The following is a 26,600-nucleotide window of genomic DNA, read 5'->3' on the forward strand; positions in this document are numbered from 1 at the left end:
AATTGTGTTTGATAATTTTTTTTACAATCTATTGTCCCTATTCCTGGGTGCGTATTCCTGAAACAAGGGAAAGTAGTTATCAAGGGGAAAGTATGCAGAAAGTGACAGAAACCAGACATTATCAGCACTTCTGTCATATTCTATCAACACTTCTTTAAATAATGACCTCTCTCTTCATCCCTTCACCTTAAGTATGGTGACATCATGTTTTCATTATCTTGACTTCTTCCTTCTACTTTCCTCTCTATTATCAGTCTTTCCATTGAGGTGTTGCTTATAGCAATATGTCCAAAATATCTCAGCATTGATTGGTTGATTTTTGTGACCAGGCGTGTCCCAACTTTTAGTTTTTCGATAATGGAGATGTTTGTTCGGTGAGCCGTCCATTGTATTCGTAACATCCGTCAATATACCCACATTTGCAAGGCTCTTATTCTTTGTTTATTACCCTCCTTCAGAGTCCAGGTTTCATGAGGAAATTTGCAATGCGCAGTTTAGTGTTTTGGGTGATGGTTCTAGCCCTCCATATTTTAGTCAATTTTGTTGTTGCGTTCCTTGCCATTTCCATCCTGCGTCTAATTTTAAACAGGCTTACTACTTGGTATCGAGCCACAGATTGATTGTTACTAAGGTTGTCTTCAATCATCGTCTTGGATTTTTGTTTGTTTAAATCCAAGCCATATTCTTCGCTAATAGAGCTCAATCTAGCCATAATCTCCTTTAGTTCCTCTTTGTTGACAGAGATGATCACGGTATCATCCGCATATCTCAGGTTATAATGATCGTACTCTGCTCTTAATCAAACTACAACAAGTTAGACCCCTACGTTTTCTTTTAACATTTTTCTGTAAGTACCTAATGGTAGAGTTATGAATTCATTTTCTCTGAAGTTATGTATGGTGAGCCCTTTTTTGTGAATTGAATAGGATTGAAATGTCAGTACCGTAAGGTGAAGGTACCCCGAATAACTCCAGACCGTCATAATTAGAGTTATGCGGTCGGCCATATCGCGAACCATTATCAGCACGCACGGTACCTACACGTAAACTAAACGGACCAATCGGCTTCGGCCTGGACAAAACGTTAGGGCGGTTCTGTTTTTCCGCTTGTTTTTAATGAGTTTACTTAGCGGGACCAGGGCAATTTCGGTTACCAGAATGTCCGCTTCGGAAATTGCGGTGGGCAGGACGGTACCGCCGTTCGCCCATAATAAGGACGTTACCCCGCAAGGTGTTTCGCATAATTTTCAAATATTCGGACAATAAAATTGCGGGAATATTCTTAAATCCGCGAAATTATGCGACAGCTTTGTGGGTCCGAGGCGATTTACGTCAAGCTGGAAATTTTACTTGCTCGAACTCATTTGAATAACGCGCTTTTTTCCGTTGCCCATAAGCTAATAACCCTACTAACCCGCATCACAATAAGGCCGTTGCACATTTTTATTTTTATTTTGTTAAATTGATTAATTACATATGAAAAACGATTATGAAAAGTTTTTTTCTATTTCTGACAAGGCATAACGAATTAATCAGCAATTGAAACCAAGCGCACCAAAACGACGAAGTTGGGTCTAACTGTGGGACGTCACGAGGCACGTTTCGGATCGACCGCGTTTAGAACTCGTGGTGTAGTTTAGTTTAGAGTAATTCTTAATTCTTTCTTTGCTTGTTTCACAATTATTATTATAGGAAAATAATATGTCAATCCTCCAAAGTGGTGTGAGAGTGCACAAGTTCCACTAAGTAGAAAAAATTAAACAGAGAAAAGTTTATTATATTTCATTTTAAATTTGCAAGCTTAAAAAACTTTAGTCACGTGACCTCCCTTTGCACTTTGTTCAAATTTTAAAAGTTTATTTTCAGGCTTTCAGTTTGGGCAAAATAGTCAAATGACTTGGTTAACTTCAATTTTAAATTGACGGTTCTGAAAATTGGAATTTAAATATTTCATACCCAATTTTCGCTAACGTGATCTTAAAAATTCGCTTTGCACTGAATTTTTGTTGTTGAGAAAGTTGATATTCGAGTTTTATCAAAAATTGTCACGTGACTTATAATAATTTTAAATAACAGGTTAACCAAAATTTAAATTACAAATTTGCAAGGTCAATTTTATAGTGACGTGAGCTCAATTTGAACTTTTCCAAATTCTTAAAGTTGACATTTCTGGCTTACAGAATGGGCAAATTAATCACGTGACTTTTACTTAAATTTTAATTTTAAGTTTCTGAAAATTGAAATTTAAACATTTCTAGCTCAAATTTTTATCATAGGGTGCACTTTTTATAGGGTCTTCGTAGGTGTAAGGATGTTTTCGAGAGTATGTTTCGGACACTTGTAGAGTTCTCTGACAATTTTTCAGACGGTTTTCAGTAGTATTTAGAGGCTTCTGTCCATTTTAACCATTTTTTTAAGGTTTATGACTCTTATAAAGGCCTTTAGCAATTTTTAGAAGGACAGTATTTATAACCTACTGGCCATTAGACTTTTCTTAGGGTTAAGACACTTGTAGAAGGTTCCGGCCATTTCAAAAGATTTTTCGAATGCTTATAATACTTGTAGAGTCCTCTGACAAATTTTAAGAAGTTTTCGAATGTATTTAGAAGCTTCCGGTCATTTTAAACCATTTGTCTAAAGGTTAGAACATTTGTAGAGGCTTCTGGCCATTTTGATCGATTTTTAAAAGATTTAGGATACTTGTACCATCCTCTGACAATTAATTTAGAAAGTTTTCACTAGTATTTAGAGGCCTCTAGCTATTATTAACAACTGTTCTAGGATATGGGACATTTTTAAAAGTCTCTGACCATTTTAAACAATGTTTAGGAAGTTTACGATAGTATTTATAGGCTTTCTGGTCATTTTAAACGATTTTTCTAAAGTTTGGGGCACTTATAGAGACCTCTAACAATTTTTAGGATGTGTGAACTATTTTTCGAAGGAGTGGTATTATATGGAGACACTTGAATAAACTTCTGACAATTTTTGGAGGTTTGCTATAGTATTTAAAAGCTTCTGGTCAGTTTTAAACTATATTTTGAAGGTTCAGAATACTTGTAGAGGACTCTGAACATTTTTAGGAGGTTTCGCTAGTATTTAGAGCCGTCTGGCCCTTATAAACAATTGTTCTAAGGTTTAGAACATTTTTAAAGGCCTCTGATCATTTAAAACAATATTTAGGATGTTTTCAATAGTATTTTAAGGCTTTTTTCTATTTTAAATAATTTTTTTAATTTAATTTTTAGTTTTTTTTTATTTTTTCAGTATTTAGAGCCATTGGCCATTACAAGCAATTTTTTGAAAGTTTAGGGTACTTGTGACAATTTTTATAAGATTTTCGTTAGTATTTAGTGGCTTCCGGTTAATTTAAACCATTTGTTTAGGGTTAGGACACACACACACAATTTTTCTAAGGTTTGGGACACTTGTAGATCCCTCTGACAATTTTTAGGAGTTATTCCATAGTATTTGGAAGCCACTGGCATTATTAGCAGTTAGTAGAAGGCCTTTAGTCTTTTTTAATGTTAAATATTTTTTCTTGTAAATTTGCTATCGGCATGTTTCTAAACGATCTACACGCTAATGTTCAGACAAATTTCAACCAAAAATAAATTTGGTTCAAAACCCCTATTTTCCTGCTTTTGTTCGCACGTAAGTTCTTCATTGTATTTATTGTGCACACAGGGCGGACAGAAAAACCGACAATGGTTCAATTAACAATAATTAATATTGATCGCGAGTCTCGGACGATAACGACGTCGCTTAATGAATACAGAAAGAAATCGTCTAAAACAAAGAGGAACGGAAATATTTTCGATTTTAAAATGATAATGTAATTCCATTATGCCGGTGGTACGACTCAATCATAAATCATGTCCCTAATTGGCAGTGCCCGAATGATTTGAGACGGTTCTCGATATGGTACAACGTGCGCGGTGGTTTGTAAAGTGGGATAAATATGGTCATATGGAGGCGAATCATGGGATCAATTGATTGCAGATTAGATTACTACTCGGTTTATTGCTAGAAGCGCATTATTGGCTTGTAATATTGTCAGAACACGGCTAACCACGACGAATTACAAATTTTCTACCAGATATAAAATTTTGAAAAATAGTGCTGATTTAATTATTTTTTTTTCTTCTTTTAGGCTCTGATGGTCGTCCGGTTTAAATTATACCATTAAAATTTCCTGGTCATTAAAATGTGCAAGTTGTGTTCAAAGCAACTCACCTTGAGTACAGTTAACAATAATTGCCTTTGTTTTTGTTGCCTAGTAATATGTAATAGAATACGCTGTTAAAATTATACAGAAAATGTAATTCGGGGCACTCTAAATGCGTTTTAGTAGATATTGTCACTTTTAACAGTTTTTTAAACGAAATTTAGCATAATTCATTTTAAGCATGTAATAAGATGTTCTAGGTTGATTTGGATGTTATAATTTTTTACAACCATTTCACTGATTTGAAGTAGAAGTCCATAATGTCTCAGTGGAGGTGTGAAAAAATATACAAAATGGAAAAAGACACACAGTCTTTAGCAGACATCTGAATAAAATTTGTTGTGGAGAAGACTGTGTGTCTTTTTTCATTTTGTACATTTTATTGATATTTACTTAATACTATTTAATTTGTTTTAAAACTGTTTTATCTGTCACGGTTTATAAAACTAAGTTTCGTCAAATGTATTTTGGACACAGCTTTATTTTCCAGATAACCTAAACTAATTATTTCACAAAATTAGGTACCTAACACTAGCATTTATAGCAGTTAAGGAATTTGTCTTCGTTAAAATAAGCCGTTAAGTCATCAAGTTTGCATCCCAAAAATTTAAACGTCTTTGACCAAAGAACCAGAACGAAATCTAAACTTATGTATTATAGTAAAAAAATTACTTTTAAGGATTTCACTTTTAGATTTTCGGTAAATTGTAAAAATAACCAGATACGCTTCGATGTTTTCTATTGTAATTTTTGACAAATCTCTTTTACTCGTATTTTACGAGTAAATGTTTTTTAGGTTCTAATATTTCTGAACATCAATTGCTATTTTGTTTTTATGGAAAATAATCGCTCCTTAACAACGTTTTTTAAATTGTTACCGTTTTTGGTATACAAAAAAACGATAACCGTTTAATCTGGTTGTTTTTTTCTCAAGATAAATAGCATAAATTAGTTAAATTATAAGTTTTATTATTGTACAGATGATTTACAACATCATCATCTGCTATCATTACAGCTCGTTGAATAATGTACTATTACTGTATAGAGTTTGATTTTTACCTTCTGAATCAACTAATTTGATCATGTAACACAGTTTTCAAAGCCTATACTGGAATCAAATGGCTGAAGTCAGAAGTTGGTAACGATCTCACAGAAGCAAGATCAATTTGTAGAGGGGTCAGACAAGGGTGAGTTTTCTCCCCACTTCTCTTCAATTTATATTCTGAAGCCATCTTTCAGGAAGCCCTAGAAGAACGCAACGGGGGCGTTATGGTGAATGGTGTATGGGTCAACAATATTCGTTATGCGGACGACACAGTTCTAATTGCAGATAACATGGAGGATTTGCGGGATATGCTTGGGAATGTCGGGGAATGTAGAAAGAAAATGGGCCTCAATATCAACACCAAGAAGACTAAATTCATGATAATTACTCGAAAGCCACAAGAATTTCGAAACTCAAGCTTAACATATGAGAATCAACCAATAGAGCGAGTAAATAAATTTAAATATCTAGGAACGTGGCTGTGTGAAAACTGGGAATCAGACAGAGAAATCAGATGCCGGATTGAAAATGCCCGCAGTGCGTTTATGAATTTCAAAAAAGTGCTCACCAATACTGATTTCGATCTTGGCTTGAGAATTAGATTTGTCAAATGCTATGTCTGGACAGTGTAGCTTTATGGCATGGAGGGATGGACACTGACCGTGAGCACTATGAACAAGCCGGAAGCATTCGAGATGTGGGTCTATAGGCGTGTACTGAGGATTCCATGGACTGCAAGAAGAGCCAACGATGAGGTCTTGAGAATAATCAATAAAAACCACGAACTGTTAGACACCATTAAACGTCGAAAAACACGATACCTGGGCCAAGTAATACGCAACGAGAGGTACCAATTCCTGCAATTGATGGGAAGATTTAGGGAAAGAGAGGAATCGGCAGGAAAAAGATGTCATGGCTCCGCAACGTTAGGCAGTGGACAGGACGTCCACAAATGGACATGCAGCAGAAGAAGAGCACAGTTTTTCATTAGATGAGGACAAAATCATTAATCAACGACATTTTTAATGTTTGGAGCGGCATTTAAAGCAAAATCAATTCGTTCCACCCCATATCAAAAGACAAAGCACGCATCCGGCTCAGTAACATTAAAAAATGTACCAACGAGATGGTTATCTTTAGGCTCCCGTACTGTCACCCGATGGCTAGATACCCGTTGACGTGTGGAATTTGACCGCGGGGATTTTTAAATAATATTTTCACATGGAATATCTTTGAAATATTTGTCGGTTTTAGATCGCTACGTATCGATATTGAAAGCGCACCAATTTCAAGTATGATACTCACTACTTTTAGGACCCGATCATACCGACCAGACATCAAATGGTCCTTCGGGTCGGATTAGAAAAAACTAACAGTTAATACTAGATGCGCCCATAATCGAGTAGGTATCATTTTACGACGGTTGCGTGTCGAATGTTCATACCATAATTCCGCAGCTGAGGTAAATTATTAATGGCGGAAACGGAGGATGAGTTAACAGGTTAAACCATCGGTGCTGTCAAGATAGGTTCAAGAAACCAACTCGCATGGCAAAGCGACATAAACCGGCCTCTTAGTTATGGCCGTTTCTACGGCTGATTGTTTTGTAGATAAATATAACTGCGCTTAATTTTATCTTGTCTGTGTGTTTAGATGTTAGTTTTTAGTTTATTGGTTAGCCTGCAGGACCGTAAATGCTGAAGAATTAGTGAAGAATAATTAATTTTGCAAACCGCCATGGAAGTTCATATAGGAGTTCACAACAAAGGGGTGTCAAAAGGTCTCTGAGAGAAATTTAGTAAAGAAGATAATGAAGATCTTCTTCATTATTTTTTTTTAGAAGCTATAGAGCTAGGACAGTATTCTCAAGAAGGATTATAGCATCTGCTGACACATTTCACAAACTTTCATAAAGCCTGTAGTAGTAAAATATGTAGTGGCACTGAATCATAACCAAAAAGACTGCCCACAACCTATGTCAGAATTTGGACTTACTAAATGGGTAAACTAAGTATACCTAGGTAATTTTAGTAATAATAAGTAAACTATAATAATTAGCTAATATTTTAAATGGATTTGTAGGCTAATTACAGTTGCAATAGTAGACTTGCCAGAACATTGAAAATTGATTTGGTTAGGCTTGTAGAAATATCACTTTTATGACTTTTGTTGTTCTTTTTTAATGTATTTATTAAGTTTAACACAACATAACTCTTTAGTATGTTGTATTTATGTTCTATGTAAGTAAAATGGATTTTTTTTTAATTTTAAAATGTTTTTTCCCTCGATTTACTAAGTATAAGATGTGTTAAACATGAAGTGATCTTTTCTTGTTACGCAAAGCAGCAGTGGTAAATCGGAGCAGCAATTAAGGTGATTTTTTGAGTAAATTTGTTTCCTGGATACAACCTGTAAAAAAATACTGGAACACATCAATCACAAATTTCTTCGTTTTTTCAAAATAATTCTAAACGCGCTTATCAATTTTTACGAGATTAAGAACCAAGAATTACTACATTAATTGACATGTTTTGACCTAAACGAAATATTTTTTCAATACTAGGAAAGAATAAAAATTACTTGTGTATCGTAATGAAAAGTTTGTATTTTTGTTACCCTCTTTTGTATCAATTATTACTTCAATATTTTTTTTCCTATTAGCTGACTTTATTTTAAAACTTTTTTGTTTCCTGTAAAATTATTGTCAGACATACGGTTTTCCCAAAAAAAAATACAATACTTTGCAACTCATCACTAAATTTTTAACCGGAACAAACAAAAACATACACAATAATTACTATTTAGCTAGCGGAAAAAAATTATAATATTTTTAAAATTATTTTTAGCACAGAGTAACACAGTGAACATATTGAATATTTGTTGTGAAAAATCGAAATTAATTTGAGAACTTTGGCGCTCTGTGGCGGCAAAATTTTGGCCAAAGAATTTGTGGTTAAGCGTTGTCATTTCAGGGACACCCTGTATCATTAAAAAAACTCGATAATAGAATTTTACCTACGACCTCAGTGTAAATAGCTAATTACGCTTAGTTTTCCGTTACGTAATGAACCTCTTTACGCACAGTTGTAAAAAAAACGCACAGCTGTAAAAAAGCACACAGCTGTAAGAAAAAGCGCACAGTTTTAAGATCGGCCACAAACTATTGCTCTAATGCTGGGAAAAATTGATTTTGTTTACATTTCTTCCTTAATCAGAGTATATTAGATGGAGATCACCGCGTAATGCAATGTTTATACAATTTTAAGTAACTACCACTTCGTCTAGAATATTATCTACAATAGCAAACACATCAAGTAATATTACTGAAAGTTTTCCCTTTCTTCTTAATAACTGTAATGTCACCATAAATAATTGTATTAAAGAACAACACTAATAATTATTTAAGTAACATGATATGTGAATTTTTTTTATTACGTTATTATTTTTTTTTTAGTGGCATAATACCTATGATTAGTACAAATATGATGTCAAAATATAATTTTTTAATACAAAGTTACTCTGAATTATACGAATTGCGAAAACAGGACTTTCCATTTGGTCGTAGGTAAAGTATAGTACGTCCTGAGGCATTTTACGCACTCATGGAATTACACACTCGCCGCTACGTGGCTTCGTGCGTAACTTTTTCCATATCGTGCGTAAAATGCTTGTTACAACACTAGTTACGTAATATACTATTAAATTTGACATTCTGTACATCAAACACCCTGACTCAAATTAGTACAGAATATTATATGAATAGGTAACATATTAATTTTGCTGAAGGAATCTCTTGGTTAACCTGTTAGCCTATATTTTGTGGTAACATCTTGTATAAACTTACTCGTTTCGGACGTCATTTAAAAACGGTAACATTTGGACTATACGGTTACAAAAAAAATAATAAAATGTGTACAAAAACTTTAAATTACACACGGGTGACCTAACGAAGCGATTTGTATACAGTATCACGGGTCGCTCGGTAGGTGGCTGAACGATCGTCCCGGTTTCCATGAAATTGTGCTTCGGAAGCGTCGAAAATGGTAAATGCGTCTCGGAGGTCCACGGCTTTATTGCGTCGATTTTACGCCAAAAGAATCGCTAATTGATTAGGCGAAGGCCGGCTTAAGAACGCCGACCATCTTGCACTTGAACCGTTTTTGATCACTCACTGTTATGGGTTCCGCGAACAATTCGACCATCGTAGTATCAATTTCAGAAAATTACCCACGACAATTTTGCACAGATTAATTGTTACTGCTCAGTTTTATAGATTTTATTGACGGAAAATTAGTAGAACACTTTATTTATCCGTGGTAATGGTAATAATGTGTGAGGAAGTTTCAACTTTGTTGCCACATAGACTTGTTTTGTTGAAATTTGTTTTTTTGCAGTTCGTAATGGGTACTCCTGCGTTCCAGTGGCCCTGGCAGAAGGCCTGGACATCAAACTGAACGCTGCAGTTCGCAAAGTAGAGTACAACGATCAAGGAGTGGAAGTGACAGTATACAATCCAAGAAATCCAGTCACTACTAACACTTATAGAGGTAATATTACCGTTTAACTTCAATCAGATTATAAATTGTAATAAATGCAATTTTGTTAAATTACTATCGAAGGAACTTAAACTTTGAATATTAATCTTTCGATACCAGCTTTTTATCTTGTCATTTTCGATCAATAAATTTGAACCACCTTAAGTATTTAAAAAAAATTGTAAACAACGTAAGGTACGCAGATGATACTGCCATCATTGCAGAAAACATGGAAGACTTGCAAATGCTGCTGGATAAAGTGAACGAGGCTGGTCGAAGATGGGGTATTAATATAAACATCAAGAAAACGAAATGGATAACTGTGGGCAGAATAAACATAGAACCAATTCCGATTACAATCAACGGACACAATATTGAACTGGTATCACATTTCAAATATCTGGGTAGCTGGCTGAACAATGACATAACGTGCGACGAAGAGGTAAGAGCGAGGATTGAAATGGCACCTAGGGCGTTCAGCAAATGGAAACCAACTCTCACTAATAGAAACCTCACAGTTCGGACGCGGTTAAGAACACTCCGCTGTTACGTGTGGAGCATTTTTTTGTACGGATGTGAGACATGGACGCTTAAAGTTGACATCATGAAGAAAATAGATGCGTTCGAAATGTGGTGCTATCGAAGAATCCGCAAGATCCCGTGGACTGCCCATACCAGTAATGAAGAAGTACTCGGACAGCTGAATAAGGATCGAGAACTCCTGAACACCATACAAACATGAAAGGTCAATTATTTCGGGCATATAATGCGAGGTGATAAATATCACATCCCTCGCCTGATTATTCAGGGAAAGGTTGAAGGCAGAAGATGGATAGGTCGCAAAAAGCTATCGTGGCTGTAGAACAACTATTCCGAGTAGCAACAGATAGAGACCAATTCAACCAAATTGTCATGGAGATAGCCCACGCTTGAAGACAGGCACGGCACCGAAAGACGAGAAGTATTTTAAAATACCAGTGCTTTTACAGAAAATTGCTTGGAAGCGAATATCACCAAAATGGTCTATGGTCTATTTATTAAACTTTCTGCGAAAAATTCTACCAGGATTGCGTAAAATAGTTCAAAGGTTATACCTACGTAAGTGGCGCCCACGACCAGTCCTTCTTCTTTTTAGTCGTTTAATATGTGAATCCATGCATTGTGTTCTGTGATTGCCTTCCATTCTTGTCTATCTTCTTAGATCTGTTATCAAATCCACGTATCTTGTAGGCGATCTTCTTGATCTTTTCCAGCGTCTGTCCCCTCTAGAGTAAGTCTCTCAATACCATTTCTTCTAACCACATGACCAAAGAATTAAGCTATCTTCTCCGCTACCACAATGCTCAAACTCTTCTAAATTCTGAGTTGGTCCAGAATGGATTGGTTAGTTACTTTCTCCGAACAGATTGAAAACACCAAGCTCTTGACCAATCTCACTTGGGTAAGAAGGGATATGTGATGTCTTTTCCATACTTTTGTTAGTCTGGTCATAGTTTCTTTCGCTATTGCGCTTCTCCTCTTTATTTCTTCTCTGGATCCGCCTTTGCTCGAGATTGTTGCACCAAGATATATGAAAGCGTCAACTGCCTCGATGCTGTTTATCCTTTTTACTTACCAATTGTTCGTTTAGAATTGGAAAGGTTTTAAAAATGATCCAAAAAAAATCACTGTCCCGGTTTAGGTGGCGCGCAGTCTATTTAGTTTACCACTACAGATTTGAATATAGTTATTTTCCTAACAAGTCCCGAAAGTGATACTATCATCCCGCACGCTGACTGAAGCTGGATCAGGAAAAGTAGTTTTTCAAATTTACTGTTTTCTATTATTGTACGTTACCTACCATTACAAAAAATGCTTAAAATTATAATATGCAGACATTGTGCTACGACTCATTATTGATGGCAAAGTTTTTCACGTTCATGTTTGAGTCTGAATGTACAAACGCTGAATTAGGGTTTTAAATGTAAAAAACAGATTTTTTTTTTAGTTAAAACAAATTAATATTAGTCCGAAGATGATTATTTCAGCTGATGTGGTACTTTGCACTTTACCACTGGGTGTCCTAAAACTAAGCGCCGTACCAAGCAGCTGTCAACTAAACACCGTCCAGTTCAGTCCACCATTACCCGACTGGAAAACATCGGCCATTCAACGTCTCGGGTTTGGCAACCTGAACAAAGTGGTACTGTGCTTCGAACGAATCTTTTGGAATCCTCAAGCGAACTTGTTTGGACATGTTGGCAGTACCACAGCGAGCAGGGGTGAACTGTTCTTGTTCTGGAACCTTTACAAAGCACCAGTGTTGTTGGCCTTGGTTGCTGGTGAAGCGGCCGCTATTATGGAAAACGTTACTGATGATGTTATTGTTGGCAGGTAAAAATTTTATTTATTATTTATTTTATTTACTTTTTTTTCAATTTATGAACTTTATTTTTTTTTAATTTATTTTGACACTCGTTCTTTAAAAAACCTGTAACCAATGTAGTCCCTGACAAGAATTGGTAATATTTTTGTTTGCTTTAATTCAGCAAATCCGTGAATAAAATATTTTGTATATTTCCTTAGAAATCACGTCTATAGACAAAAACGTACATACCTAGTTTTTCTTTGTGGTTTATTAAATTTAACCCTGTTAATTTGTCTTTTAATTCAAATTATCTGAAGTTCTACAAATTTTGCTTACAAATCAAATCCAGAAAATGTTGTAAGTTTTGGCCTTGGTATGGAATTTCCTACTGAAAGTAATGACAACTTTGACTCTCAATACTACAATAACTATACAGTTTTTGTACAACATGTAGTAGGTCATTGGCAAGCAGAATTAAATGACGTAATAATATTCAGGGTGATTCCAAAGTTGGGTCTTTCCTTTCACCTACGAATAGGACTTCAAAAAATAAGATTTTTTTTCCTTTGACGCTTTTTCGAAATATGAACAATAACGAAGATACAGGGTGTCAAAGTTTTACTGAAAAAAAGGGAGGGGTATTATAATTGTACAAACCTTTCGCCGCGGGGTTAAAAGACACTTTAGTCCCGAGGTTTATACCATGTGTCCAAGAGCACCCTGGACATAGGACATTAACATGGGAAAATGGTTTTGATTTTTTTGCGCCTGTACGGTTGATTTGATTGAAAAATCGTAATAATGAAAGTTGTAGTACCTATCACGGACTAGTTTTCTGTATTTTTTTCAGATCTGTAACTTGAGCCATTTCGTCGTAAAACACGAACAAAAATGAGAAAATTTTAACTAAAAAAAAAAGGCGCAAACAAAACCGTTTTCCCATGTTAATCTCCTATGTCCAGGGTGCTCTTGGACACCTGGTATACTATTTTATGCACTTTTGAATGCGAGAAACTAAAAATAAAAAAAATTACAAAACTAACAGTGGTTACAACGGTACTCTCGTATTACTGATAGTTGTTATTGATTGTTGTTGGCATGGTGGATTCACTTAAAATTTATTGTGCCCTGGAAGGGATTAAAAGTGTCTTTTTTATCCCTCAAATGAGGGATTAAAATTGCACTTTTAATCCCTAAAGTGCATAAAAAAATATAGGGTACCTCATTTAAAATAGTACAGCTAGGGGCCTTTGAATGCAACAGGTCGAGGAATAAGTTTTATGCAATTTCTTGTTGAAAGTAATAACAACTGCGATCTCACTAGACATAAAAATATAAAAGGTGATCCATTTAAAATAATGCAGTTTTTGAATTTCGAATGCAATGACAGCAGATTGTGTATGATTTCCTGTTGAAAGTAATGTAAACTTTGAACCTGAATATCTCAGCAACTGCGTACTTTTTGAGCAGCACAGCAAAATTCTATATTGGGTACTTTTTTGTTAATATTGTTTGTCGTTCAAGAATAATTAGTTTCTATAAGGTTTTTTTTATTTACTTTAATAAACAATTTTACATTGAAATGTTGAGTTTTTATCAGAAATTGTCAGTTGCCATTTTATAATTACTAACACCTAATAATACTTTCAAAAACTCCAACTTTCACTGAAACTTTTCTGTTTAAATTTTGTATGTAATGGGGAAAAACACATGGTGAATAATTACAGACGCGTTTTTCCGATTTTCATTTAAAGCTATAGTAATTGAGAAAATGAAATAATCGAGGGGTGTGACACTCTCTTAAATTTGGGCCCATATTATATAATACGAGGATTATCATAGATTATTCAATATTATGCGATATTATTGATAATATTGGTATTATACCCGTATTATTGTATTATTCCAAATAATATTGATATTATATGGTAATATACGGATTATTATGGATTATTCAATATTATTGATATTATGTCAGTATTATTGTATTATTCCAAATAATACTGATATTATACGTATTATTGCTTGATTAGCGTATTATTAAGGATTATTCTTTACTACTTGGATTATTACATATTATATTAATGATGCAATATTATTGCAAAAACGCAAAAGTTTAAGCGCAAACGAGTAAGTTAAAAATTGTTTAGATTATAATTTAGAATACAAAAATGGTATCAGTAAATAAAGCTGTCATAACAAAATCCGAGTTTACTACTGATTTCACGTAGATGTGCAAACCAATCACTTCAATATTTTGAATGTGTTTTGATCGAGGTTTTTATGGTCATATTTTTTTATTTCATTTTTGTTTCGAACATGTATCAGTTTCAATTTCCTCAATACTGCCCATGTTGTTTCTTATTTATTCACTCGCTAGTAATTTAATATGTAATTGCATAAATTATTAATTTAAAGACGATAAATACATTTTGGCAAAATACTTAGGGAATAAAAAAATAAAATAAAAATATTTGTCAGTTTATTATTGTCACAAGCCGAGCAAAAAGCTCCTTATAATAACCAAGCAAAAAAACATACCTGCATAATTATTTCTACACTTTTCAATCTTCAGTTGGTTTAGTTGGTTTAAAATGTTTATATTTATTCTTAATAACCAACAATTCCCACCGCTTTATGATTTTTCATATTATGCCGTATTATTCAGATTATTTACTATATTATTGGATTATGTGGTATTATCAAGATTATGCTGCATTATTTATATTATGGGGTATTATTCGTATTATTCAGATTATTATTAGTATTATTGCATTATGTACTATATTATTGGATTATGTCGTATTATCAAGATTAGTAAGATTATTGCATATTATTAATATTATTTGGTGAGTGACCCAAATATTATTGAAGTGTCACACCCCTCGGAAATAATTAAACATTTTTCACTATTTGGCAACATTGATACTTATTTAATATCGCTTCAAAAAAGAAGATATATTGGAATTCACCTAACCTAACCCTATTGTACTGTTTATGGTTTTGGCGGTTTTCGCTTTTAGTTTATGTTTATTTTTCATTGCTGTAGTTCTAAATTCTGAGCTTAAAAAAAAGCTTTGTCTGATTCTGCAATAAAACTTCTCAAGTTCTACCATCCAAGTTATTTCTGCTTATTCAGAAAACTTTAAAGTGTGGTAATGATGTTATGTTGTTTTTTTTTTCCTAAACGTCAATGTCAATAAATCTTTATCTGTCTTCGTTTGTTGTATACTGTCTCTCTCGCAGTCACCAGCTGATTAGAAGCGACGTTGCCAAATATTACATACACTTTTCGTGACGTACAGTTTTTTGCTTGTTAATTTGTACTTAATAACACATTTTCATTGGTCTCCAGATGTTTCTTTTTTCTTCTCTTCTTCTTTCTTCTTCTTTTCTAATAAAATTCACCATTGTCAACGTAAATAAGAGAACGCACTTTATTATGTTTACATTGTTAGGACACTGTGTAGATAATTATTACACTTCTTAGAACCCCCCTATTTTTTCTCTTCTCTCAAATTTTGTGATTCTCTGATTTTCTTCAACCTATCTCTGTTTGGCTTATGAACAATAAAATATATTTGATTTTTTTGTTTTTTTCGAAGAAATTAATTTTAGTCATTCCACATTTTTAGGTAATAAACCTGGAATAATTAAAGTAAAAAAATAACTGTCGTGTTTCGAAACGCAAAGCGATAAAATCGCGTTCCTCGCATCTCACGAAACCCGAAACAGCGTCTAATAAATTTCGAGCCGATTGAATAATTCACGTTATTAATAGCTATACGCTCAACACACACACACACTCACGAAAATAAGCCGTTTTCAAAACTAGTAATCCGATTATGAATTCTTCAAATTATGCACGGAGAATAAACACGATTAACTGTACATTTTTTTATTATTATTCTTTTGATGGCTTCATCAGCGAGACAACCGACATTCCGTTCGAAATTGGATTATGGTAATATATTTCACACTAATTGTTTCCTCATTTGCATTCGATCTCGTCAAGAGGCTAAAAGGATTGTTCACGGTCGTATTTACTCAAAGATGAGATACGTCTTTCTTGCTAAATGTACCAAGTTTTTTGACACTCTGTGTAAATGAAGTTTTGCAGAAACCACTAAGTTTCAATATGAAGTTTTTTGGACTGTGATTTAACTACAGTGTAACGTGTTTTAAATTCAATATGAAGGCTTTTGAAATAGTTTTCAATAAGTATATAGGCAAATTCAATAAAGGAGAATTAAGTAAGCAAATTTCTGTTAAAAATCTTAAAAACTAGACTGAATAAAGCCTTTTTGAGACCAATAAATACCCAATGAGCAGTCAAGGTTTGTAAAAAGAAAAGGAACTAGAGATCAAATACTAAATCTGAGACAGCTTATTGAAAAATCTAGAGAATATCATGTACCCATGCGAATAAGTTTCGTCGATTATCAAAAGCCGTTTGATTGTGTCAATTGGGTTAAACTTTGGTCTATAGTATATCTTAATAAACATGGGAACTCCTGTCCACCTGATATCTGTAAGGTATTTGCCTGCAGCTTTGTTTTAGCAATTTGTGCTACTTTAAAATTGACTTATGACAAAATTTGAGCGGCAGAACTAGTTTTTTAAGGTTAGAACAGATGACTACTTGAGAGGCTAGAAAACGTGCCCACCTAGTTAGAAAAGAGTTCTAAGAGGTTTTTCGATGTTTTAAGTTTCTTTAAGTTAATACACACATTAAGTTTAATAAGCTTCTTTTTATTCATCCAACCAACACAGTATTCCTTATAGAAAACCTGTATGAATCCAATATAGCAACGCTCGTTTAGACCAAAGGTTCTGAAAGCAATTTAGAACGGAACGAGAAGTCAGGCAAGGTTATGTGTTATCACCTGACCTTTTTAACATATATGGTGAATCTATGATGAGAAAGTCCTTGTATGGATGGTCTGGAGGCATAACACTAGCCGGGAAAAAATCACCAACTTAAAATTTGCGCTGCTGACGATACCACCTTCATAGCAGCGACAGAAGAAGAAATACTAGTACTACTTCTCAGACAAGTGAAACATGAAATCAATAAAGTCGGTTAAAAAATTTACAAAAAAAAACAAGCTAAAATAATGATAGTCGACAGATTTAACACTTTACAATTAACTGACCATTAAACCAATATGACCTAGTAGACAGTTTCAACAACCTAGGCTCTACCAGAACAAGCAATGGAAACTGTAAAGTACGAAGACGCATTTGTGTTGAAACAGTTTGTGTTGTTTTTAAAAAGAGCCTTCTCTTTTGACATATTGGATCTTAAGGTGTAGCCCAGTTTGGCTGCCCCGGTGAGACCTATTCTTCTGCCGATTTCCCTAGTTTGATTGTCTCCCCCTATCGTATATCGTGCCCAGGCATATAGGATCATGCTTGCTCAATAATCCTAGCCTAGATAGATAGACTCGATGTGTCATTCATAAACTTGGTCTTGTTGATATTCAGCCCAACTTTTTTGGACTATTCCAGTTCCATCAGCATCTCTTTTGCTTCATCGAATTTGTTTGCGATTAATACCATTCATGAGCGAAGCGAAGTTGGCTCAGCTTCTTGCCATTGATGTTAATATCAACGTTTTCGATATTATTACGCGTAAACATTACTCCAAAAGATTACTGAATAATTTGGGAGAGATAACATCATTCTGTCTCACTTCTTCCTCCATTTTGAAGTCAGCAGTCTCTTCGTGGAGTCTAATGACAGCATTCGCGTTTTTATAAATATACTTGATAATTTTGGTGTAGCGATGGTCGACTCTGCAATCCGCGAGGCCTTGGAGCATACTACGATGGTACACTGTATCGAAAGCTTATTGTACTGTACATTTTTTCAATCAGAATTTTCCCTGTGTGGAGATTATCATTGGTACCATAGCTCTTACGGAATCCTGCCTATGTGTTTGATTGATAGAGATCAAATTTCGTTGTTATCCTTTTGGTAATAATTCTCATAAAGAGTTTATAAGTCTGAGAACTCCCTCGTCAGCTGATAATTTGTTTTTCTTCATGTCTTTCAAGCTGTTATGAAGTTCGTCTAGTGTGATATCTGGGAAATCCTCTTAACCCATTAGCGCCCAGATTTTTTTTTTTTTGAATATGTATTTTTTGATACACTTTTACGGAAGATTGGTGTTGTCAAGACAAGAAATCGTGATTTCCTAATTTTTTTTTGTTTTAGTATTCGAAAAAAACACTGATACCATTTGGTATCCGTGGGCGTTTGAGAACATTTTTATTGACAAATAATAAAAAGATACATATAAATGTAAACATGCAATAATATGTAAAAAAAAAATCTATTTGGTGTGATAAGGGGCAAAGCACTTGATACAAAGACCCACGTCACACTTTTGACACATTGTTCTGCCAAAAGATTTACATCCTATTCCGGCACATCTACGTCGGTTACACGAGATGACAAAATGGTCCATTCGATCTAATCTTATGTCTGGAATTAAATTCCTTGAAAGGCTGATCCGTCCAGCAGCTTTTGCTGGAGTTTTATATTTTGTTAAATATATTTGGACTATCTCCCTTCTGAAATTCAATGCTGAAATTGGTTTATTTTTTCTGCAAATATACCAAGCATTGTGCAACGCGGCATCAATAAGCCATGTAAAAATTGGCCAGTACCACTTCTTGCCTCGGATTCCAATTCTATAGGCAGCAACTGCCTGGTCCATAAGGTCGGTACCCCCCATGTTTTGGTTGTAAGCAGCTACACAGTTAGGGCGAGGAACCAACACATGTTTTTTTTCTTTTTGGCAATACCTTTTTACCGTTCCCTCTGGCTGAACACCGGCATTTGTAGAGGCTATAGTGACAACTGAATTGTCCATCCATCGTACTAACAATATACCGTCATTTTTTTCGATGATATGTTCATACTCTCCACGTTTCTTTTTTTGAAACTGGTTTTTTCCGGTAATTGGACATGATTTAGATATTCGATTTTCTCGAATTGTGCCAACTGCCCCATATCCTAAATTTTTTAGGTAAGCTAACAAATTGAAGCCGGTAAATAGATTATCGATATAAATATTATACGGCAAACGTGGTTGTGGTAGCTCTTTTAGCATCAATACCATTGGTGCTGCGCATTTTCCTACTAATTTGCTTATGTCGATGTCTGCTTTAGGGTCATTGCCCTGGTATAAATCAAAATTAACCAGATATCCATCTTTAGAATTGAGGGACCACATCTTATATCCGAAGCGAATAGGTTTGCCACGGATGAACTGCTTACATCCGTGGCGTCCATAATACTTTATCATCGTTTCGTCGTAGGATAAATCCTGAACTGGTTGAAAATTGGCCAAACACTTCTCTTTTATTGCATTCATAAGAGGTCGCAATTTCCAGGCTTTGTCAGCTTCATTTATATCAGTATTATCTGCCATATGAATAAACCTCTGAATTTGTAAAAATCTATTTCTTCTCATCGCATCAGATACCATTTTATTGTGAACATCGTCTTTCATATCCCAGAATGATCGCTTTGATGGTAGATTGTTGTACCCACTAAGAATAAGGATACCGATAAAACAGCGAATTTCTGAATCACTAATTCCAGGATCTGCTTCATTTTTAAATAGGGCATATTTTCGTGTTTCTTCCGTAAGGAACTGAAAAACGCCATCATCGAAAAAAAGTTGAAATAGCTGAACGGGTGACATATCCTTATACATCGAATAATCTGACTCAAGAAATTGCCGATTCATTGGTTGTATATCACCAGAAATCCACTTTGGAATGGGTTTTTGAGATAGGCGATCTGTAATCCACTCCCGATTTCCAGGATGTAACAAAACATTATCTGTTGTTGCTGAAGTTGAAGGCATTACATTTACTGGGTCTCTCAATCTTTCCTGAAAACAAAAGAAATTACTTGAGTATTAAATTTATGTTATGTAAATTTTACCTACATTTTCGGGTTCGTCATTTACACTGGTTCCACCTACTCTGTCATTGTTCAGTAATTTTATTTCAGCAGGAGCTCGCAATTGACGACCTGAAATATGCGAAATGTGAAAAAGAATAATTATAAAAAGTAATAAATTTATATTACCACTGAGATTATAAAGCATGCCCCCTTCGTCTTCGTCCGCAGAATCCTGGTCTGTGTCGACAGTAGGCTCTGGCGGTTCCAGAAATATTTCGTCGACTTCCTGAAGCAAGTCATCATCTTCATTTATCATATCCAAAGCTTGCGAGAGTGAAAAACCTTTTCTAAAATAAAAAAATAATAACAGTTTTACAATTATGAAACATGTCACTATTTATACCCAAAACGCCCACAGATACCATATGGTATCAGTGATCTTTAGGACCCTATAGTTCACAATATGTTGCGGAAATTTATTTAATTCCAATCCAGAAGTATTGTGTCATTGATAAGCAATAACATAATGTATTACATGCAATATAAAATAAAACAGGGAACATAAAAAAGTACTTACGCCCATCGAATGTCCATATTTACGCGCACAATAAAATCAGCCGATGCAAAACACGTGCACACCAATACCAGAACTGTTTCCAAGGGCTCTGCCTGCAGCTGAGAGGTGAAACAGACTGTGTACGAAACGAAAAAACGCGGCCACACGAGGTACTTACTTCAAACGACACTACGGCGCGCTGTAGAAGAGGGAGATGATTTGTGATACCATATGGTATCCGTGGGCGCTAATGGGTTAATTCTGATTCTGTCTCTTGTGGATGTTTGGGTTTCCCTCCAAGACTCTCGTTTCATTGTAAAGATCCACATAGAAATCTCTGACAATTTTGAGGTTTTTCTTTTTATTAGTAGTGGTTAGTACATATGTATTGGTACTATCAGAATATATTGTATGTATATTAATATATTTTTGAATACTCTTCACAATTCTAAGCATGTTTTATGTATCTTAATCTATATCCATATTTAATTATTGTTTCAGTCATGTGATCATTTTTACAAATAATTGGAATGGCTGAAGGTCACGTGACTCTTCTTAGTGTTAATATAGCTACAATTCTATTTTTACGATTGAAAGGTATTTCTGAAGGTTACGTGATGGTTTTTAATCACAAAATAGCATCCGTATAAAAGCCATGTTACCATTTTTACAATAATTAAAAGGGTTTCTAAAAAAGGTCACGTTTTTGTTTTCAAGCGTCAAACGAAATCTTGAATAATATACATATAATATCTAAATGCGATACTTGAAAACAACTAAAAAAAGTAGAATCAAGGGCATATACTGGGTTCAAGAAATGTTTATAACATAACTAACATTTTTCAGGTGTATTGCAGTTCTCAGAGGCATTTTCGGACAATCTGGAGTACCTCAACCGAAGGAAACAGTGGTGACTCGTTGGCGGGCTGATCCGTGGTCACGTGGGTCATACAGTTTCGTTGCGGTGGGTTCATCAGGATCGGACTATGACTTGTTGGCCAGCCCGGTCATTCCTCCAAATCCTCAAGGAGTTTCGGTTACTTCAGGTCAGGCGAGGGTGTTTTTTGCAGGGGAACACACCATACGGAACTACCCTGCTACTGTTCACGGTGCCTTTTTGAGTGGATTAAGGGAGGCCAGCAGGATTGCCGATCAGATTATTGGAAACCCGTGCCAGCCTCAACCGGCTGATGTTTAATTATAACTTAACTTTTACTTTTGTTTGTGCATGTTTTTCGTTCGGTTCGGATTCAAATAAATTTGGTTTCAATTAAGCCTATTTTTATATAAGAAAAACTAAAATTGGTGTAAAGGAATAAGCCCACAAAAACTCCAGCCAAATGACAAGTTTATTTAAAAATCTCAACATTTCACGAGATTTTATTTGAAATTAAATTTTTTTTATTAGTTTTAACTATTACTTACAGTGCAAGTGGCAAAACCCGCGGCTCGTAGAGCTATAAAGTACTGCTTGGAGTTAAATTTTGTTATCACTTGACCAAGGTACAACTCAAAAGCTACTTTATAGGTCTATAAGGGAAGCTTTGATAATTGCAACAGAATTTTAGAGGGAGACTTTCAGGATTTTTTATTTGAAAAGGTATTTGGGAGCTGTCACATACAGTGCAACTGTTAAAATCTGGGTAATAGAGCTGTAAAGTGGTGCTCGGCGTGATATTTTGCTACCACTTCAACACGGTACAACTCAAGCTGCTTTATACATCTATAATGGAAACTTTGACACTTGTCACATGATTGTTTAGTTAAAATAATATTTGCACAGTTCATCGGTACAGTGAAACTGACAGTATAGTATGACATACATTTGTTAGTTTGAAATGATATATGACAACTATCACATAGAATGCAACTGTCAAAACCCGGCTCATAGAGCTAGAAAGTGCTGCTTGGAGTGATATTTTATTTACCACTTGAACAAGATACAACTCAAGTTACTTTATACGTCTATAAAAAGTTTGTTGTGACAGTTGTAACACGGTTGTTTAGTCAAAATATTATTTGACAGTTATCTCATATAGTGCAGTTGTCATACCCCGTCTTATCGAGCTATAAAGTGCTGCTTAGATATTTTGCCCCACTCTTGAACACAGTACGACTTAAATTGCTTTATGTGTCCATAATGAAAGTTTAGACGGTTGTAACACGGTTTTTAGTCAAAATGGCAATTAACAGCTGTCCGGTGCAATGCAACTGTTAAAACACGGCTCATAGAGCTATTAAGTTGTCTTTGAAGTGATATTTTTCTATCACGTGAATAGGTACAACTGAAGCCACTGGCCGCATTCGTTTTCAAGCTCCATAGAGCGAGCAGAGCAAATTTGACGTCATAATGACGTAATTTGACAGTTGGTTAAATTGTGGTTTTGAGAATTATGTCATCGTGACGTCAAATTCGCTCTGCTCGCTCCATGGAGCTTGAAAACGAATGGGGCTACTGTATACGTCTATAAGGGAAGTTTTGACTGTTGTAACACCGTTGTTTATTGGAAATGAAATTTGACAGCTGTCGCATACAGGGCAACTGTCAAAATCTGGTTTATAGAGCAATAAAGTGCTCCTTGGAATTATATTTTGCTACCAATTGAACAAGGTACAACTTAAGCTACTTTATACATCTATAATGGAAGTTTTGACAGTTGAAACAGGATAGCTTAGTTAAAATGATATTTGACAGCTGCCTGGTGCAATGTAGCTGTCAAAATACGGTTCATAGTGCTATCAAGTGCTGCTTGGAATAATATTTTGCCATCTTTAGAACAAGGTACAAATCTAGCTTCTCTAGACGTCTATAGAGGAAGTTTTGATTCTTGTACCCTAATTGTTAGTTGAAAAGGTATGCGACAGCTCTCCCGTAACTGTCAAAACACGGTTCATAAAACTATAAAGTATTGCTTGGTATGATACTTTGCCACCAGTAGAACAAGGTAAAATGCACGCTGCGTTATACGCCTATAATGAAAATTTTGACATGGTTGGTTAGTCAAAATCGTGTTTAGCAGTTGGCCCGTACAGTGCAGCTACTGTCAAATCGCATCTCATAGAGCTATAAAGTGCTGTTCGGATCAAAATTTGATTACCACTTAAACAAGGTACAACTCAAACCACTTTTTACGTCTATAAGGATAGTTTTGACAATGGGCCTGTCCCACAATTTTTTTTTATTTCATAACTACAAAGACGGATTGAAAATATTATACCCGCATTTTTTTGTTTTCAAAAATATTAAGTCTAAATAGAAAAAAAATGACGCTAAAAACTACATTAATCTCATGTTTAAAACGCCCGCCGCCGGTGACGTACTACACTATCAACCAATCAGCGACAAGAAGTGAAACAGATGGCGTGCAACAGCCAATAAAATCGCCCAGAATTACGTACGTCACATGCGCGCCAAAACAATCTTTTAAATTTAATGGACAAATTCAAACTAATGTAGGAACATTTACGACCATAATTTTTTCTTCAAGAATATGAAAAATTAGTTTTTTGATCCTATTCTTTCGATTCCAGTCATTAAAACAAAAATTTATGATACGTGGGATAGACCCATTGTAACATAGTTGTTGAGTCAAAATGGTATTTTATATTCCGTATAGTGCTGTAACTCCGTAACTGTCAAAACCTGGTTCATAGAGCTATAAAGTATTCTTTGGAGTGATAATTTGCCACCACACTTGAACAAGGTACAACTCAAGCTGCTTTATACGTTTATAATGTAAGTTTTGAATGTTTTAACATGGTCGTTTGTTTCAAATGTTATTGGACAGCTGTCACATAGAATGCAAGTCGAAACACGGGTCATAGAGTTATAAAGTGCTGCTTTGGGTATACAGAGTGTCCCTAAAATGTGCGAAAAAATTGGTACTACGAATTATGAAGGCTAAATGTAACGATATGACTTAGGGTTAGTATGTATATCGTTAGGACCTTTGTACAAACGATGCTGGTGTCGGAGATACAATTTAGTGTTAGTTTTTCGTAAATATTGCGTTTAATAATAAATTGCGTATTGCTTAAAAAATTTGATAGGAAAGATTTTGTAGGGTAAATGATAAAAATCTTATTTAATTTTGATTGTAAGATTTAGAGGGCGCTACCTGTGGTACGTTACACTAAGTTAAAAATTCTTATTCTCTAACGCGTTTACCTAAAATTAACCTAAAAGTACACCTGGTAAGAGTTAATTTGAGCAGCGGTTTTTGAGATATTTGAATTAAAAAAAAATCGTTTAATAATGTCTTATAAAAACAATTTTTTTTTCTCTATCATAAAACTAAAAAGTCAGTATGGGATTTTGGCAGTACAAGTTTAATTTAATAAAAAGAATTTATTTAACAAAATGTTCAAAAATTATTTCCACTTTTTGTAATAAATTCATTGGGTTAGATCGTCATATTTATGTCTCAAACATTTGTGATACCATTTTTTCCACACATTTTAGGGACACTCCGTATACTGATTGAGAGTATAAGCTGATTCACCGTATATAATATTTAGGCACGTATTTCTCATTATTCGACCACATATCTTCGTGACGCAGTAAAAATGTCTTAATCGAAGCTTATCAGTGTCTCACGATGTTCGTTTTTAGTAGCCACTAAAAGAGTTATGTAAAACGAAACGATTTGGACAAAATATGTGATAATTAGCATACAAAACTTCAATCGGTAGATTAGCCGTTTTGGAATTTATAGAGTGTGACGGGACATGACAGAAAACAAATATTTATCCGGCTAATAGCGCCACGATTTATGGATTTCCACCGGTCTGAAAACCTGAAATTAGTTTCATTATAAATAAACATAACCCGTCGTCACATAGTACCAGTCGCATTAATCACACAACCCAAATTTACATACTTAATGAAGCGATGAAAATTAATTTTCCAACTTGTTAGTAAGATTCTGTTTTTTAAAGTCGATTTTTTCTGAACTAGGCGCAATTGTTGATTGTAGTGCATGTTTTATTCAGGTTTTTGCCCGTTCTTTGATTACTTTGAGCGTATTAAACCTCCCACTCGCTGTGAAGTTAAAGACAAATGTGCCTAATTTTTCAGCAGTATTTCGGCCGAATAACTGACTGTACAGACAACAAAAGCGTCGATTTTTCACTCGATCGCCACGCGAAGCATCAATATGCTAATAATGGCCCGGTCGGATCGTCGTTGATCACTCGAACGCTGACATGACAAATAGTCGAAGTATCGACTATTTTTAAATTCAAATTTTCGGGTCGGGTGATCTTCTGCTTGGTTTTTCGCCGACGGCCAAATTCAGAAATTACCTTAGCGTGATGTAACCATACGTTTTGAAGACAGAAAATATCCTGTAAAAACTTCAAAACCAAGTTGTGCCATGTAGTATATACATATGCCTCAACTTTTGAGATTAGACAAACTTGCAGAGAAATGCAAAGATATGACAGAACTGGAAAGCAGGCACAACACAACCCAAATGCACAAAAAGGTTAAAAAGATAGCTGGAACATACCTACAAGAAACTATAGATTCCGACGCTCTACAACGAATCAAACCAGCCTATTCTTAAAGAAGAAGAAGTGTGAAAAACACGTGTGAGCAATACTGGGAGCAAATCTGTTTTTTGACAAAAGACCACCGGTATCCCTCTCAGAACGCCACGAACAGACCAGAAATATTACAGGCAATGATAGTCATTTTTTCGGGTCAAAACAAAAAATTTCCTGGTTTCAATGGAATTCCAATAGAGATAAATAATAATTATTGACGTCTACAACATCGGCCGAATTACAATATTATTATTCGCAATTGGCATCGGAATAATACCAGAGAACTAGCTAAATTCAACATTTGTGACAATCAGCAAACAGTCAGTTAACAAAGAATCAGTCAGATGTACATTTTCCCTGGAAAACAAAACTATCGAACAAGTTATGTCGTTCGACTACCTAGGCATACACATTACCCCA

At 34.8% G+C, this 26,600-nt stretch overlaps 1 protein-coding gene across 1 annotated transcript; it reads left to right on the top strand.

The window, feature by feature from the left end:
* Positions 1 to 1,157: 1,157 nt before the first annotated feature.
* LOC145734964 (lysine-specific histone demethylase 1A-like) lies at positions 1,158 to 21,907 on the top strand. Its single transcript, XM_081988637.1, has 4 exons — positions 1,158 to 1,190; positions 9,636 to 9,819; positions 11,835 to 12,180; positions 21,480 to 21,907. Exons 1-4 carry the CDS (start codon positions 1,158 to 1,160, stop codon positions 21,829 to 21,831), a joined length of 915 nt encoding a protein of 304 aa, XP_081844763.1. The 3' UTR covers positions 21,832 to 21,907.
* Positions 21,908 to 26,600: the final 4,693 nt, after the last annotated feature.

Source organism: Ips typographus, linkage group LG1 (assembly GCF_016097725.1).
Source record: "Ips typographus isolate SLU linkage group LG1, UJ_Ityp_2.0, whole genome shotgun sequence".
NCBI classification, from domain to species: domain Eukaryota; kingdom Metazoa; phylum Arthropoda; class Insecta; order Coleoptera; family Curculionidae; genus Ips; species Ips typographus.